At 37.5% G+C, this 17,635-nt stretch overlaps 1 protein-coding gene across 1 annotated transcript in view; it reads left to right on the top strand.

Moving 5' to 3' along the window:
- Positions 1-9,550, top strand: part of VIPR2 (vasoactive intestinal peptide receptor 2) — a 53,332-nt gene extending 43,782 nt beyond the window's left edge. The window contains exons 11-13 of the mRNA XM_048950677.1: positions 2,057-2,186; positions 2,268-2,309; positions 3,063-9,550. Coding sequence (XP_048806634.1) covers positions 2,057-2,186; positions 2,268-2,309; positions 3,063-3,233 — 343 coding nt within the window. The 3' untranslated portion in view covers positions 3,234-9,550. The remainder of the gene's footprint in view (positions 1-2,056; positions 2,187-2,267; positions 2,310-3,062) is intronic.
- Positions 9,551-17,635: the final 8,085 nt, after the last annotated feature.

Raw genomic sequence — 17,635 nt, 5'->3', positions numbered from 1 at the left:
TTATGTAGCACACTGACATACACAAGTATATATGGCAGGAAATCTATATGTATATATACATATATATATTTATACAGGCAGGAAATCTGCATGTTTATTTCTTATGAGAGAACATTTTGTTTCCCTGTGATATTTATGCATTTTCATGAAAACAAAGCATTCCCTTCCTGTCTGTCCCATCATTTTCCATAGTTTACTGCATGTTATTAGTTCTGTAACAGCAACCTTGTCCTTCATTGTTCAGCCATGTGAATTCTTTGCTTTTAGCAATTGATTGCCTGCTTAAGTTTGGACTGGGTAGTCTTTAGCAGATACTCATGGGAACAGCAGGTTAACCATCTCAAGAAATACTGTTTCTCCAGATCAAATTAAAGGTTTGGAAGGCCCATTTTTCAAAATGCAAATGTGCTTTCTAAAATACAGTGCAGAATTTTCTGTGTCTTTCCTTCACTAAAACAGAAAGTATTATCAGCTGGGCAAAATACTGCTACAGGAATGGAGTGAAAGTATGAGTATAAAACAAACACTACCCATTTCGAATCATAATTTTTCTTCCCTTCCTGTGTCCCATCTTTACCTGGTTTCATCCTTTTTGATGCTCATTTTACTTTTGCAGTAGGAAAGGTTAAGTTGAAATAAAATCAGTTTTCCACTTCACTTGGGAAACCAGAAATTTGCTGCCCTCATCATCTCCTTCAGTTGTAAATTAATTTCTTCTGCCAGAGAAACCCTGTTGCTAACAGTTACTGATATCACTTTTAAGTATGAGGTTTTTACTGTTCTCGAGAAATTCTGCTGTCAGAACTGATTATTTCCACATAAACAGATGTAGCCTCTGGGACACTATGAGTGAAGGAAGGCCTTGAAGACTGACACAGAAAAAATAAAACTGCTTGTAATACATCAACTATTCTAATAAAGTAGGGAAATCACAGCAGCTTCCTTTCATTGTTGAATCCAGTTAGATTCACCAAGAGAGTGATGAATTACGGTACTCAACATTACAAGTTCTTGAATTTTACCTGATAGCAGACATCCATAATCATGCATGACTGGTCCTCCATAATACATAAAAGTGATGTCGTTGGAGTGAAATGGGTGACAGATAAGGGATAATTAACAATTCATCATTTCACTGGTTTCAGAGGCAGTTTGTCAAAACTGTCCTGCTTAATAATGAAAAGTTGACATTCTTAACTTCAGTAGTGTCTCGTGATAAATTGCACTACGTAATTTGTAACATGAAATAAAATTTCTCATGGTATATATTTCATACTATCATTATAGTAGTGAATTTGGGGGTAAATCTGAAATTTCTGATTTAAACATCACAGCTGAGTTTATTCTGGATTGCATTTCCTTGCCTACTTTGCATAGAAATTGTACGAGCATCCTTACAGGTGGCAATTTAAAAGAAATGAACCTGAAAATACTAATTTAGGACATAGAATTCACCTTTACACAAGAACTGTAAAGTTTTGCAGGAAGTCAGTATTCCTCCCCATTCTCAACAATTCATGGTGGTGCTCAGGGACGTGATTTAGTTGTTAGAGTTAGGGAAGTATGGTTAGACTGCAGATGGCCTTGATGATCTTCAAGGTCTTTTCAAACCTGAGTGACTCTATGATTCATGCTATGTAAAAAATGCCCTGAGTGGCCTGATAGCCTCTTGTGAGATAGGCTGGGAACTTGTCACAAAACTGGGAACTTGTCAAAGAGGCACAGCAGAGGACAGGTCCTACGTCCTACTGTTGTCCAGAGGTCAGTGGAAAAAATGTCTTTTGATTTAGAGGGACCCTGGAGCCTTCACCAGATTTTGGAAGAGCACAGGGTCAGCCAGATCAAGTAGAGCTGCACACATTAATTTACAAAGGTTACTGTGAGGATAATCTTACAGCAAGCTTGAAAGGAAAACAGTTTTTATTAAATGTCTCCTTTAACTATTTGTAAAATGCAATTAATACAAGGTTTATCTAAATGAAATTGCATTAGATTCTTACCTTAGTAAAGCAAGAGTTTATCATTAAACTATGTTTTTTTTGCTTCATCTATCCAGGAGACTTGCAAAATCCACGTTGTTGCTTATTCCATTATTTGGAGTTCACTACACAGTGTTTGCTCTGTTTCCTGACCGCAGTTCCAACAATTACAAAATAATTTTTGAGTTGTGTTTGGGATCTTTTCAGGTAAATTTTCAAGTTTTTATTCAAGTTTTATTGACTTAGATTAGTGCTGCATACCAAGTAATGAGCATTTTCTGTTTCTAGGGATTGATTGTTGCAGTCCTGTATTGTTTTTTGAACAGTGAGGTAAGTCTTGTTTGTGTATCGAGGATATTAATTGCTGTTTTCAGTAAATATATAAATAAGCACCTCTGTAATTTCACTCTATGTAACATATAGCTGTGTTAGAAAACGTTTGCATTCCTGCTTATAGAATATACACATTTCTGTGCAGCAGGATAAATTAGTGTATTTGGGTGAAGAAAATGAAATCTAATTCCTTGCAAATGGCAGTGCATCTTTACTTACTGTGATCTGATTCTGACCCTGGTACAAGTTATGTGAACTGTCCAAGTGAGGTGCAGCAAGCTCAGAAAGTCATGCAAAACTTGGAACAGAATTTAGTATTTAGGGTATGATGTTAGCACGTCAGCTACTTTTTAAGGTGTGATATTTGTTAAATAGCATTCAGTGTGTGTCAGGAGGAATCTGTCTGAAAAAGACGCACTGGGAACTGACATTCTAGTCTACTGTTGTTCTGGTCTTTGATATTCGTAAGATGACTGATTTGAGGCTAATCACTTCATTAAATACAAGTGATTAATACTAGTGACTATTTTAATAAAAGCCACTTGTGGCAGCACAAGTGATACAAATCTGAATTTAAAAGTGGCTGTGGGGTTTCTCTTCACAAACGACTGTAGGTGCAGTTTTCACCTCAATTTTGTGAAAACTGGTTAGAATTTGTTCCCAGAAGTCCCACTTAGTAGCCAGTAAATGTGGAAAAGTTTCTCAGATAAAAAGAATGTTTTCATTCTGTGCATTTTCTTTTTAACACAGGTACAAGGAGAGCTGAAAAGAAAATGGCGGAGTTTGTGTTGGAAGCAGACAGCTGGCAGAGACTACAGACTGCACAGCTCCATTTCTCGAAATGGATCAGAAAGTGTTTCTCAGCTCCATCGGAATTCAAGGGCTCAGTCATTCATGCAGACAGAGACCACCATGATATAAATCAGTTAGGTTCCCAAAACGTGCAAAAACTGTGAGATGCATTTGTTATATGCAGCTTGATGTGGTATTTTTTAAAATGTACAGTTTATTGCTTGGCTTTTCTATATGTTGGTACTTGGGAAATTGATTTGTGCAGTCAACCAGGTAATAACAAAGACACCTGCCCCATGGATGCTTTCTGTTCTGTTCTTTAGTGCCATTCATACTAGTTTTTATGTTATCTTGCAATGTATTAGCCATAACTATTCAAAAACTCATTTACTATGAAGGTCCCTTTTGCCTCCAGCCTGTCTGTGAAACAGATATGTGGGATCCCATTTAATGTAGGCTGCTTTGTTACCTGATGAAAAGGTTATGACGGGAAGCAGAAAAAATTCTTAAACTATATTTATAGGTAATACTTCTTTCCTTAAGGATTAGGAAATTCATTCCTAATTATGGAAAACAAATGAAAAATAAAGAAATGTGAGGTTATAATTAACCACATTGGGATCTTAGTGTGCTAATCCAGGAAATGATTAACTTTTCACAGGAAAAAAAAAAAGAAGTAAGGCTTATTAGCTAATCATATGAATTGCTAAGGCTAATTTCTACAATTTGACTCCTATCCTGTTGTCCCCTTTGAAAGTGTATGGTTTTTTATGTTTTGGTGCCTTTGCAGTCCAAGGCTTTTGTAATTGTTTTGATTAAAACATCAGCATTTGCCAGTAGTGCCGTTCTGATCACCAGTTGTACTTTTCTGTTTAAAATCAAAGAGATTTGTGTTGATATTTTATTAAACAATTTTCTGAAGAGGTGCTTTATTGCTAGAGCAGTCTATCATAAGATAAACAGCCTTGGAGAGCGTTACCCATTGAAAATATCATTTTTATTTAATATTTTCATAGAATTATATCTCTAGAACTACATACTTGGCAGCTGAAACAAAAAATACTGCAATAACGTTAGAACGCCCATTTAAGAAATACTGTAAGTTCTCCTAGTTTGATTCTACTCTGTATCTATCTGAGCTGATTTAAAATTCAGTTGTGGCCATGATTAAAAAAAATAATAATAAAATTAAATGCAATCCCTAAAAATGACCATAAAAGGCATAAATGGAAGGAATTCTCAGCAACACCAAGCCTCCTGTGCAGCCACTTTGTAAAAAAAAAATCTGACAAGTTCTTATAAATACACATGGAACATTTGCAGTTTTAAAAGAAATAAACCCAGTGATGCTTATTTCTCATGTTATGTTTAACCACGTCCACTGTAAATGACACGTTTTGCATGAGTGTTGTTGACTCATAACAGCAATTGCCCTGATATCTCAGATGATCCATCATATTAAGCCAGCAGAAAACAAGGTCAGTAATATTGCCAGGGAAAGGGAAGAATAGTGGCAAGGGCATGTCTTGGCAGGCTTTCATGTACACTCCTGGAAATATTAGTGGGAATACTGTTGGCAGTCATCGGAGTGCCTGTACACCTCTTGTTCTGATTTAATTTAGCTATCTATTGGTCAAACACAATGTATTGTAATGGAATTACCCTGGAGTGATACATAGTTCTGTCAGATCAAAGACAGGAATGTCCCAAGACTGCCCCATGGGCAGCACTCATCAGTGTTGCATGACAGCAACCTTCACTGTGCTTTATGCAACCATTTTCATGTCTGTAAAGACCCAAGAGGGCACTGTTCTTACTTATTTCTACTTCCAGAAAATTTCCATATCCAAATAACTTTATACAAATTTTGAGCATCATTCCATCAGTGTGGAACTTGACTTCCATCTGCCTTTTCACACAAAAGTGCACAGTATGCTAAAATGTATTCAAAAACTGAAAATCAGTTTGATGAATCTAGTACTTGCTCAATGTTTCACATCCCTACGATGCACTGAAATAGCTTTGTCTTGCATTAGATTTTACACAGCTGTGGAGTCAAATGGTCCTGCTGGTGACTCTTCAGAGCCAAAAGGACAATGCAAGAAAATGTTTGACTCTGTCATCCCTGAATGTAGTTTGTATTCAGTCTTAGCAGCTTCAGGGGAGGAGGTGGATGAAGCAATGCAGGTGTATGCTCTGCCCATGTGGCCTTGTGACTTAGCTCTCCTCCTCTTCATTCCTTTACTGCCTTTCTCACTTTGGTTGCATCAGGATCCAAACTGAGTCATAAAGGCTTCAAAGCAGGAAACCTGCTGGATTATATTCCCACTGAAAAGCCAGTAGCACACCATGTTAACTAAACAAGAATGCTGACAAGATTCTCTCTTGTACTGTACTCAGTGGCTGTGCTTTATTGCCTTGGAGCCAGATAGGCAATACCATTCATTTTGAGTGATTTTTGCCACATTACCTGCTGATGATGCTTGAGGGACACATGGACAAATTACTTTCTAGTTGCTGATGGTGATCAGAATCTAAATATATAAAGTTAACTTACATTTTCCTCTTCAGAGATGATGATTTTAGCTAGGCGCTTGATAAATTTAGGTGAAATTTATCTACCCTTATTTATCCCTCAAAAGCCAAATGCCTGTTCTTCAGCTAAAGACTCATTTTAAGTGCCTTCCATATTGGCCATAAAGAAGTAGGTGCTAGTTGTAGACGATTCATCCCATGTTCTGCTGTGCATCTAGGGCACATAAACTGAATCATGCGGTTTTTTTTCTGTATTTACTATAAAATGAGCTGAGGGTAGGTTAGGGCGCAGTAGAATAGAATACAAACGAAATGAACAGAAACTTAAGATTTCTCACCCTATGTCTGCAATTCTCTTCTCCAGAAGAGTCTGTTCAGTTGTGTTGCCAACAAATAACTAAATACTCTCTTTTAAGCCACGTAAGCTGATTGACAAAACTTATCCTCCCATAAATGCTCACATGAAGGCAATGAAGGATCCCTACCTAGTCCATTCAGTGGGATGTCCCTGTCGTTGACTGCCCTCCACGATAAACCCAACAGCCTCATGACCGATACTGATTTGCCTGGGATCAACTTTCAGCAGTTTCTTTTTTAGGTGTTTGCCTTTTTATATTTGTAGAAGGGTCATACAATAAAACAAAGTGCTCGTGGCTACGAGAAATTTTCTTTAAGTGAAATCTTTTGAATCACACTTAAAAACCATCTTAATTTCCTGAGAAACTAAAATTGTCAGATCTCTAAAACTCTAAAACTCTGAGCATTTTCTCAAATGAATTTTCCTGTTTCTCTTCTGTGCCTCATTCAAATTTAGGATATTTTCATTCACAGAAGATGGAACATTGCAGTGTATCCCTTCAGGAAGGCGTAGAGCATTGACCACATTTCTCACTCCCACTCAGAATTGACATGGCCATTCCGTTATCTGTGCAGTCATTTCAACTGCTGACCAGGAGCTGATTAATGACATGAAATGATAATACTGCTGGCCACTGAGAGCAGTGCTGGTTTCCATGAAATGCTGTGTTTGACGTGTTTAAGTAGCTTCTCCATGCATACCATGCTGGAGTGCACTAGGGCCCAACAGACTGCACCAAAGTGGTGATGTGTGCTGCACGTAGCACCTGAGGAACTACCCAGTTTAAGCACGTGCTGGGACTGTACTGTAGTGTTAATAACTTGCTAGCCACAAAAAGTGACAGTTTAAAAAGCCTTGTAAAGCCAAGTCAGAGGCAGCTTGCCCCATTGTGTAGCACTTGACATCCTGACACACCCCAGACAGGTTTCCCTCTGCCTTTAACATGATGAAGGGGAAAGCTGAGTGCCTCAGCAAACTGTGCAGTCTGCCTGACGGCGTGTGAAATAAGTCACTGCCGAGTGCACCCACCTCACACACCAAGCATGAGCACCGAGATGAGTCATTGCCATTATTTGTCTCCTGTTCTTGTGAGTGCTAAAAAACTTACCCTGTTGATACTGAATTTGTCCATTTCAGCAAAGTGATTGTGCATGAAGCCCAAACTCATTACTGCAGGTTTTTTTTTGTTTTTTTTTTAGACAATTTTAATGAAAATTAAACATTAAATATGTCTGATAAAAAAGTACAACCAGAAAGTAGCCTGTAGAGAAAGCTAATTTGTGTGTTAGGGTTGTTGTCTGTGCAAAGTAATACAGGAAATACTTTTACAAGCAAAAGTTCCTTCACATTGCCATGAGTGCCTAGATAAGCTGTGGGCCGCCAGTACTACCACCGTGACATAACCAAATAGCAGCAGGTAGTATTGAGCAGTACTGTTCTGCTCAAATGAAGAGTACTGAAACTGTAATTTCTGACATCTATATTATAGGAGTATATCAACACATATCAGCAAACCAGTGTGTCAGCTACTTAAAAAAGCATTTTTTGATATGATTCTGTGTTTAACCTGGCTAATGATGACAGTATGTTCATACCATTTCTGCTGTCAGCTAAAACAGTGGCTGAAAAGTCCCCAAATCCTTTATTCTCCAAAGCACTGAAGTAAATTTCTCAACCTGCAGCTTTCCCCCCTCCCCTTTCCTGGAGCATTAGTATGAGTATTGCTTTGAAATTCTCTTTTCTTCTCTTTATAACTTTTTATCTGTTGAGTACAGTAATAATTAATGATGCTGTAAATGAATGTGATTATTTTTTACAAAATGTACAGAATATGATAATGTATAGATTAATGCATGTAAATAGATTTCCTTTTCATACTTTAATTCACTATACATTTCCCCTGGTTTTACTTTCTTGTTTTCAGTGTCACATACCTAACAGCCTTCTCTGTGATGTTGTATATAAAGCTGTGAACAAACAAGTGTTTACATCTTTATGCTATCAGTGATAATAGTAATTAATAACACCATGATGAACTGAAGAGGAGTCAGAATAAAAGTTTTAAAGATTTTGCACAGAACTTCTATATGTCAATACCTGTGTGGCTGGCAGCTATTTTCCAAATTGCTCCATCTTGCTTAATTGTGTTGTCTAGGTGTCTTTGAGAAGCACCACATAACAGACCTACAACAAAAATAAAGATTATGTAGAGGGAATACTATATATCTAATCTCCTTAAGGGAAGAATCTATTATACATCTACAGCGTGTATTCTTTAGAAAACCAAGTGAACTCAGAAACTAGATCTTAAAACTAGAAATGGTTCTCTGGCCTTGGCAGCTAGAGGTTCCTCAGCAGTAGGAGTGAAACTGAACCTTACTGCAGGAAATGAAAAGCCAAGCCTGCCCCTGCCATGGGACTGACTCGTGGAGACGGACAAGCAGGAGCAGGACTCAGTGCCAGCGAAAGAGGTGAGCTTGCATAACAGCCATCCCAACAAAGCATGGAGCTGAGCAGGCAAAAACACCCCACAGAGGTATATGGGACAAATGATAGAGAGCTGTTTTGCCTCATGGTCAGGGAGTCTGCTTATCTGTGGCATCACAGCAGTTACCGTCACCAGGAGGGGTCTTCTGACCCTTGAGGGGGCTGAGCTCTCATCCTCTCCCAGCTCACTGGTACTGTGGTCAGCATATCAGTCTGAACCCCTTTGCATTCAACTACACTGTGGAGGAATCAAGCCCAACTTTTGCTCAGGAAAGGCAGCAGCCTGAGCCCAAAGCTGCAGGTTGCTGCATAAGGGCAGAGTCTGTGTATAGCTCCCCACAATGCTGTGCTTTTAGTAGTGTTTGGGCAGTAACTTAAAGGGGAAATCCTGGCTTTCAGGGCAAACTCCTGTGCTGCATGTGCTGTTGTGTTAATGGGAAGGTCCCTACATGTCCAACCAAAGAAAATAAAAATTCTTAATAATAGAACATAATAGTATTTATAACTGACTGCATTGGAATATTTTCATCTTTTCCTAATAACATAGGCTGGGATATATAGTGATCTATTTGACATGAAGTTTAAGTTGAAATACTGTATCAAAGCGTTTAATAAGTAAATATATACTGAATCAAACTAGCTATATATTTTTAACAATCAAAATAAAGATTTTTCTAGATATATGTTACAAAATACAGTCAATGCCCTGGGTTATGCAATTAAATATTAATATTAGCTTTGGAAAATAAAATCAGTGTCAAGCTCTATGTTGAAGTCCTTCATTTCTAAGCTAGTGGTTTTGTAATTGGGACTGCTTTTCAATACAAGCCTATTGAGCTGTGAGATTCTCTGTTCTGAAAGGCTTCATTTAGCAACACCCACCAGCTCATCCCTGGTTCCCTACTTACATTCTTCACCTGCTCCTAATTAGGCAGAAGAAGCCCAAGGTGTTATCTCTGTAGGATATGAAAAATGCTTTGCAATAATGAATGAATCAACAGGCAAGTTTATAACAATGTAATTAATAATGGATCCTGACTACAGGGAAACATTTTGTTATGCAGAACTGTATTCATGAGAAGAAAATTGAAATATAATCTAAATACTACAGAAAATTGTGTTGTAAAGAGTGGTTGTATATTAGGCAGTTGGTGAGTTAGACAATTAAGTCGTTCTTGCTGATTCTAGCTTCTGACATTCAGAGAAGTATCCCAACCATATTGCCTCTGCTAGAGAACAATTAACTTGGCCTTACTCAATAAGAACATGACAAAAAATATTGCTTCCCTCACATATATCTTTGAAGAACCATTTTAATGATTTTGCCTATAAAACCATAATACCTTGTCCTGTGACCACAGGACAGAAATTAATAAGTCTAGATACTTGGAAGGACTGTTCTGACTTGTAACATGTGGAACTAATCTATTGTTAATGAGTTTTAAAAAATCCTTTGGAAGCCCAGCATGTACCTGGCACAGTCTGTAGCTCTGGTTACTTGCCTGATGCCCTGAAGATGAGATGACCCCAGCTTGAAAGACAGAGGCAATACTGACTTTATTATGTAGGCCCAATTTTCTTTTATCTAACTTTAAACATCTCAGTTCTGCCTTCTATTTATAAATCCCATTTTGGGCTGATTACAAAACCAGAAATCCAGTCTGAGCAGGGATGCTGCTTCTGGGAAAGCCCATCCTGTCCCAGCGCACTGAGATCTGAAAGGGCTACAGCAAGAAAAGCCACGTCCCTGTGCTGGGGTGAGCAAGCCCTGCAGTGCCACTGCCCCTCAACCTGAACATATCTACACTCAGTGTTTCTCACACATTATTTGTGACTTAATTTAAACTAAATTATTACTACTTGGTTCCAATCCTGTGACATATGGTAGGAAGCTACTTAACAATTCCCACAGAAAAGTCAGGTATTGGTTGGCATCTCATGAATTGAGGCTGGAAACTAGAGAGAGATTTCAGCAGAGGACTGAAGTTGTGAAAAAGCCTAATGGCATCTTGAAAAAAAATTTTTCTTTATATGACTTAAAGGAAATAATATGGTATAAGTCTAAAACTCCAGGGCATTAGACCTCATGGCCCTTGCATGTCTCTGCACTCCCATGTGGCTAGAGGCTACAACTGTGTTATGTGTTGGGGGAAAAAATAAATAAATACAATAAAAAATTAGAAGGAACTTACAAACTTTTCCAAATCAGAATTTTAAACATAAGTGAATCACAGAAATCCTTGAATTTTGATGCTTTGCCAGTTGTTACAAGATACTCCATTAATGCCATTTCAGACACTTGTTTCAGCTGTAGATTCAGTCTGACATGGCTCCATCGTGTCTGACCGAACAGACAGTACTGGTGGCATAAATACTATGGAAGAAAATTTGAGTCCTACAAAGAGATCTTTAGTGTTAGCTTAGCTATCTTCTTCCTTTATTGTGCTCTATATTCAACACTAGCCTAGAAAAATTCTTCCAATTACCTTTTCATATACTGGTCCATGAATAGGACAATTCTATATATGTCCCCAAAATGTCTTTGATGAATGGTTTGTTTCCTCTGAGTAATAATTATTCATCTCAGCATTTGGCAATAGTTTTGAGTGGTTTTTAACTTTCCTCATGCAATAAATGTGTCATCGGGTTTAAAAAATAGTGATTTATTTGGATAATCTGGATACTCAAGTGTTTGCTTGGCTCACAGGGTGGAAAGTGGCTTCTGACATTCCTTACTGACTTACAGTTGACTGCTTTAGTGCATTTTTCTTAAATTAAGATCAACTAAAAACTGTAAATTATAAGAAAAACGTACAGAATGATTTTTGAGAGTGGAGGAAAAAAAGGATGTGAGTTTAGGGAATAAATGGGTTCAAAACTAGGGTCTAAGGCAATAAGATTTTATGGTAGGAAAATGGAAGAGCTAAGGGAAGGTTGGTTTGGGGGATCACATGCAGCGGGAGGTGGGAAAAAGAGGGGTGTGACAGCTTTGCTGAAGAGCCCATTTGAGTCAATCAATGTTGAGGCCAGTCTTCATGGGGAACTCTGAATGAGCACTTCCCACCTGCATATGGCACGAAGCTAAATTAGAAGCTAAATTGTCACAAATGTACACTGCATATAGAATCTGAACAGTTTTGCTCAAGTTTACAGTGAGTTATACAGGCCGAACAGTGCAGATTTTTAGGCATAATCCACCTATAAACTGATCATCTGTATTTCTCTCCTTCAAAATTGAAGTGTTAACATTTTAGGTGACACACAGGCTATTTTTTGACTCTCTGCATGAAAGGAAACAAAATCTTTTCTGAGAGAAGAATAAAGTTGGGGAACACTAAGATAGAAAAGGCAAGAGCCTTTCACATCACCAGACCAAGAAAGCATTTTTACAGCAATTATCAGACAAGGTAAGATTAGCTGGGAGGCATATCATATAAACTCTGGGTCTTATCACCTACCTTAAACACTGTGACATAACTATGGCAGCTGAAGGATTATGTTTACCACCTCCAGTCTATTTGGTCAACATAAAGACTTTTTGACAAAAGATGCATACAGGAATGGAACCATAAGAACATGAACCTCATGACTACCAATCCTACTAATTTAAGCCTCACTGATCCCAGGCCAGCCTGTCATTCATCACAAACAATTTGACTCTGAAGCCAAAAATCACTCATGAAAAAATAAAATTCTGAAGACTTTCATGTGGCTTGAGGTCTTTCCACTGTGTAAGAGTTTTGTTTTGTCTGGACCTTCTATGTCTTCAACCATCCTCCCGAACTAAAACACAGTAATCTTGGCTTTGCTTTTTCAGGATACTCCAGTTTGCACCTGTTTAGTTGCAAGTGGTTCAGTAATGGTGCAATTTTGGTAGTCAGCAGGCTACAGCTCAAAACCAGCTAAGCAAAACAACAGATTCTATGACAACTCATTAATTTGCCCCTCATTTTTTTTTTACTTTTGAATAGTAATAGTGTTGTTTCTTTACTAAAAGAGCTCAGTTTCCTCTCTGGCTTTTTAGGGCCATGAATTTCAGATGGGCAAAGTCAAATTCCTGCAAGGTAACTTACTGCCTACCCCAACCTCAACTATGTCTTATTTAATGTATTCTTCACATCCCTTGGCAACAAACAGCATTCCCAGGACAGAAGCCTCAGCAGGGGTGGTTTTACCACAGTCTGAGAATGATGAAAGACTTATGCTTCATGTGCATTCCTTCCACAAGTAAAACACAGAGGTGTTCTGATATCCTAGGAGTTCTTTGTGGGAAAATAAGTGAATGAAAGAAAAAAGAAAAAAAAATGAACAGCAAGAAGCATCTGGATATCTGCTTACCATAAAGCTTTATGACTATAAACACTCAAATATTGAACTACTTCTCTGTTGTACTTGCTTGAGCCATACAGGTTATGGTATGGTACCAGCAAGGAATTTGTGCCTCAGTCCTACAAAGGAGCTTAATCTGAGACCCACTTGGATTTCTAGCTTTACATCTACATTTAAGTAAGTGTTATTTGATAATAAAAACATTCCTGTGCTCCCTTCATCCCACAGTCAACAGAAGCGGAATAAAACCTGTTATGTTAATATGAAGTTTTTCTTGCTCTTTCTGTTCAAACCTGCTTCCTGCCTTCCCTTGCTTTTGTCCGTCTGTGAGGACAGAACACTGCAGCAATTGCTCTCCTCCTTTGCCCACTCAAGCTGGAACACCTTGTTGCATTCATTTATCTGCTACAGAACCTTGTTTTTGTGTTTGGTCCTCCTGAAGAGGAACACCTTACAACACTTCCTTTTCCAAAAAGGAGAATTTTCTCCATGAAGTTGTGTGATATTGCCTATTTTGTCATTTTACTCACATATTTCTGCTTTCCTCTGTCATGTCCCTCTGAATAAGCACTATTAAAACCTCATGAATCATGATGTGAATAATTTTAAAAGCAATTGTTTTTGCCAGACCCAAAGCTCTTCTCTCCCTGCGAGTCTATAAAAAGATCTAAAGACAAAGTCACAACTGGTGAAACTGGAACAAAGCTATTTGATTTGACCAATATCCCTTTCCCTAACACATGGTGTTTAGGACTTGATTCAATCCATGCCCTGTTCCACTGATGAGTAAATGGTAGAGAATATTGGTGGTACTTGTAGGATTCAACATGCAGTATTTATTACTGCAAACAAAGTTAACTGCAGCAAACTCACGTTTGATTTCCTGGTATTATCTGTTTAGTACTCTCTTTCATTTTCTTTTACTAAAATAAAATAGAAATATTTTTAAGTCTTTTAAAGCTTATCATCTTGTTTATGTAATACTACTCTTGTAGCTGCTGCTTTTCCTTCCATATATACAATTACTACCCCCGCTGCTCTCCAGACATACGAAAGAAAGCCTACTGGGGAACTGATTTAATTCAGTTGTTCAACCATATTTCTGTATAAGCTGTATGTCTGTATGCTCTCATCGGGTTGAGTCCTATTGGCTGCAGCAGGTTCATTTCCATCCATAAGCCGTTCGATTTATCTACCAGCCCTCCTGGCAGTTTTACAGGGCTTTTTTTCATATGGAAGCACGTTCAAATGTTGTGCTGGATGGCTTCAGGACAGCCCAACGTCAGATAGTACGAACCTCCTTCACCTTTCTGGACTTGGTACATTTTTTCTGTTGCTCACAGCTGACCTTCCCAGTTGTGCTGCACTGGAAGTACAGCGCAAAAGATTTGACAAGCTGTTCGTGATAGCAGTGCCTTACAGCCTAGGGAAAGCAGGAGTTCATCATTAAATGTCTGGTCAATAATGACCAATTCATAAAGAACAAGAAAGAAAGTAGAAGAGCTTGAAAAGTCACAAGCACTTTGAAATAGCAGGAGCCAGGCTACCCAGCATCTGAAGTACATTTAAATTCCTATAAATGCTATGGATCAATAATAACTACACTGACTGCATCCTGGAAGGAAACTGGAGCTATAAAAAGTAATGAGAAAAGTCAGAACCAAACATTAGTAATTTTCTTCATAAAAAGTAAATTTCCATGACTCATACACATGCTATCAATTGCGTGTGTTTAGAGGCTGAATTTTAAGATTAAAATAGTCAACTAAATTTAACCATGCCATTATCTTTATGTTCTTACAGAGATGTTTTGCCCCGGCAATTGCAGCAAACAGCAAACTGATTGTAAGTATAGGCTATGACAAAATCCACCCATAAATTCAATTTACTGCTGACATAAAAGTGTGGACAGAGTTGAGAATTATTTTTCCTGTTCTTTTAAGAATTTGTTTCTTTGTTCTTGTCAAGGTGGCACTGCCTGATTCACATCTCATCAGAGCTTTGTTTTTACAGATACATTTAATTTATTCATAAAGGTGTTATGTACGTGCAGTGTAAACTATCCCTCCCAATATCCTGGAGCACAGTGTTCAGAAGTAGCTGCAGCCATACCTGTTCATGTCAGGCCCAAGGATTTTCATCTCCTCAGCCTTAGCCTGTGTTCATTGGGAAATAACTTCTCTGAGAATAAGAACATAAATGCCATACTCTCTCAATCCAGATATAAGCCTGGCTGATTAATCTGTTTCAGGCAGGAATTTTTGGTGGATGCAGAAGGAAAAGTAGCAGGAAAAAAACTATAGATAAAATGACTCTCTCTTGCTTGTATTCTCCCAGTTTGCAGCCATTCATAGCCTGGGAATCTCCTGAGCCATAACTTAATGTTAATTGGTACATTTGTTGTCCATGAATTGGAGTCAGCCAAATTATTCCCTTTTGATCTCCACAGCATCCTCAGAGTTCTAAATTTCTTTATATATCTGAAATTTTTATTTTGTTTTATTTTATTTCAACCTCATAATTTACTTATTGTAACCTAGTAATTTAATTCAGTATCCCTCAAGTTTGTTATTATGAGAAATTGTGAATAATGTTTCCCCTGTTGCTCAACTTGTGAATCGATTCTGCGGTAACTCTCCACAGACATCTTCTAAACCAGAATGTGCTAGGCTATTTCATCTGTTCTAATGGGAAAGATATTCTGCCCCTCTGACTGTATTTTTCTTCTGTTTTCATCTTCTATCCATCTTCTCTCTTTGCTACACACAGCTGCTCCATTGATTTCTACAAATATGCAATTTGTTAAAAAATGCATACAAGTGGACTTCAATTAAAGATCCTTACTTAATATTGCCTTTGACTTTTGATCATCTTTGAGCACCAAGCCAACATTTCCAGGAAACTATATAAGGGCCCTTTCTGAGAGGCTGTAAATAATTCTTATACATAAGGCAACAGCCACGTATATGTACTGCTGGGGTTTTATCCCCCATCTGCATTCTTTTGTCAGGCATAGCTGACAAAAATAACTTCCTGAATAAAACTGCCTACAAAGAAAATGAAGCTCATGAAAGAATACATAAGAAATTTCTGAATCCCACCCATAATGTATTCAATTTCTTCTTTTCAGAATGCTCTGCTGGGAAAGATTCCTATCACAGAAGTCCTATGATTTTACATGAAATATTAGAGAAAAAAATAATTGTTGGACACGAATCTGATCCTTCTTCCCTGTTTTTCAGTCTCTCTTTTCCACATATGGCAATACAGGCATATTTTCAGTTGATTGAACAGTAATTTGTAATCAGTGGAAAGGAGAACATAAAGAAACAAAATATCCGTTTCTCCTCACATTTATCCCAAGATAAGCTTCTCACTTTTTTCCCGCATGATTTTACCCTGTCTTAGGAAATACTACAATTATACTCAAGGAAAATCAGTGCAGCCCTTAATTAGCCTAATTTAATTCCTAGGGAAATGGAAAAAAAAAGAAAGTCCGTACCTGAGAGTTACCTTGGCTACAGATTTGTGGTATGGCTGCATTTGAAAAGCTCGTAACAGAATGCTTCTTTGTTCAATAGAAATGTTTTTTCTCTAAAGAAATAAAAACATACAGAAACAAATTCTTAAATATGAGCCATGCATTCTTTTCACTGCCAGTATCAGAAGTGGTTGAGAGGCAGTGAGAGGAATTTCAGTTAAAAGCAATTCCTTGTTAGCTTATAATGCATGTCTAAAATTCTTATTAAATAAAAAATGAAAGGTTGAATAACATCATGGAATTAAAATAAATTAAATTAGATGAGTAAAAATAATCTAATGAAGGAATTTGCTGGATGCAGATAAATGCTTAGGTACTTAAAGCCTAAAAGAAGCACTGCTACTTTCCTCTTTGCAAATATTTGATTATTAGCAATAGGTAATAATACAAGGCTAATATCTGTCTTATCTTCAGGAAGGTCTGAGAGCCTCAGTCAAGGTTTCTCCATCTTAGCTTATCATGCTCAGCTTTCAAAATATTACAGCTCATGTTACATTCTTTCTTTCTTTTCCAAGTTTTGGGGTATCCTTCAGAGCCACTGAACTGCAATGCTGTGAGTAAGGAGACATCTCTTTAAGCAAGATTTTTGCTATCCATCTTGCCAAGTCCTCCCCAAGTTTGCTTTCATACTGAAAAGTTACTCTTTCCATTCTGTTTCTATGAAGACTTTTTGCCCTTCCTTCCATGTTACAGATTCTTCCCTTGCTCATTTTCTTTTTTCTTTCCCCTACGTCTAATACTGATTTGATAGTCATTTCGATATGCAATTCATTTAGCTATTCTGAATTTGGCTTTTTCATAATTGGTATATGCATAAAATTATGATACTTCATAATTTCAGAACTCATGAAAAAGAAACCTGGCAGGATGGAAATCACATTTTTCTGCAGTAGCACTGAAGAGAGAGAGAATACAAATGTTAATTTCACTTTCTATACAGTTGGTTTAGCTGTTCATAGAATTTTATTTGGGGGCACTTCCATCCTTTTTTCACTTGTCTTTAAATTTTTGCTCTTTATTTTGCCATCGCATCTAGGCCAATCTGACCATTAACAAGACAGGATTTTAACACCATATACTGAAATGACTACAGATTCTCTGAAATAAAACATTCTATTCCATCTTCTGTGTTTTTACAGTAAATATTTCTTACAAAACCCACATTTTAAGGAGATAATGTTTTATTTTTCTCTAGAGTATTCTCCAGGCCATATTCATGTAAGATGCTGTACATGCACAGATCTTGTCTTCCTGCCAGCCTTAAGAAAAAAGCTTCTTTTG

Source organism: Lagopus muta, chromosome 7 (assembly GCF_023343835.1).
Source record: "Lagopus muta isolate bLagMut1 chromosome 7, bLagMut1 primary, whole genome shotgun sequence".
NCBI classification, from domain to species: Eukaryota; Metazoa; Chordata; class Aves; order Galliformes; family Phasianidae; genus Lagopus; species Lagopus muta.
This window is presented reverse-complemented; position numbering and strand designations above follow the sequence as displayed.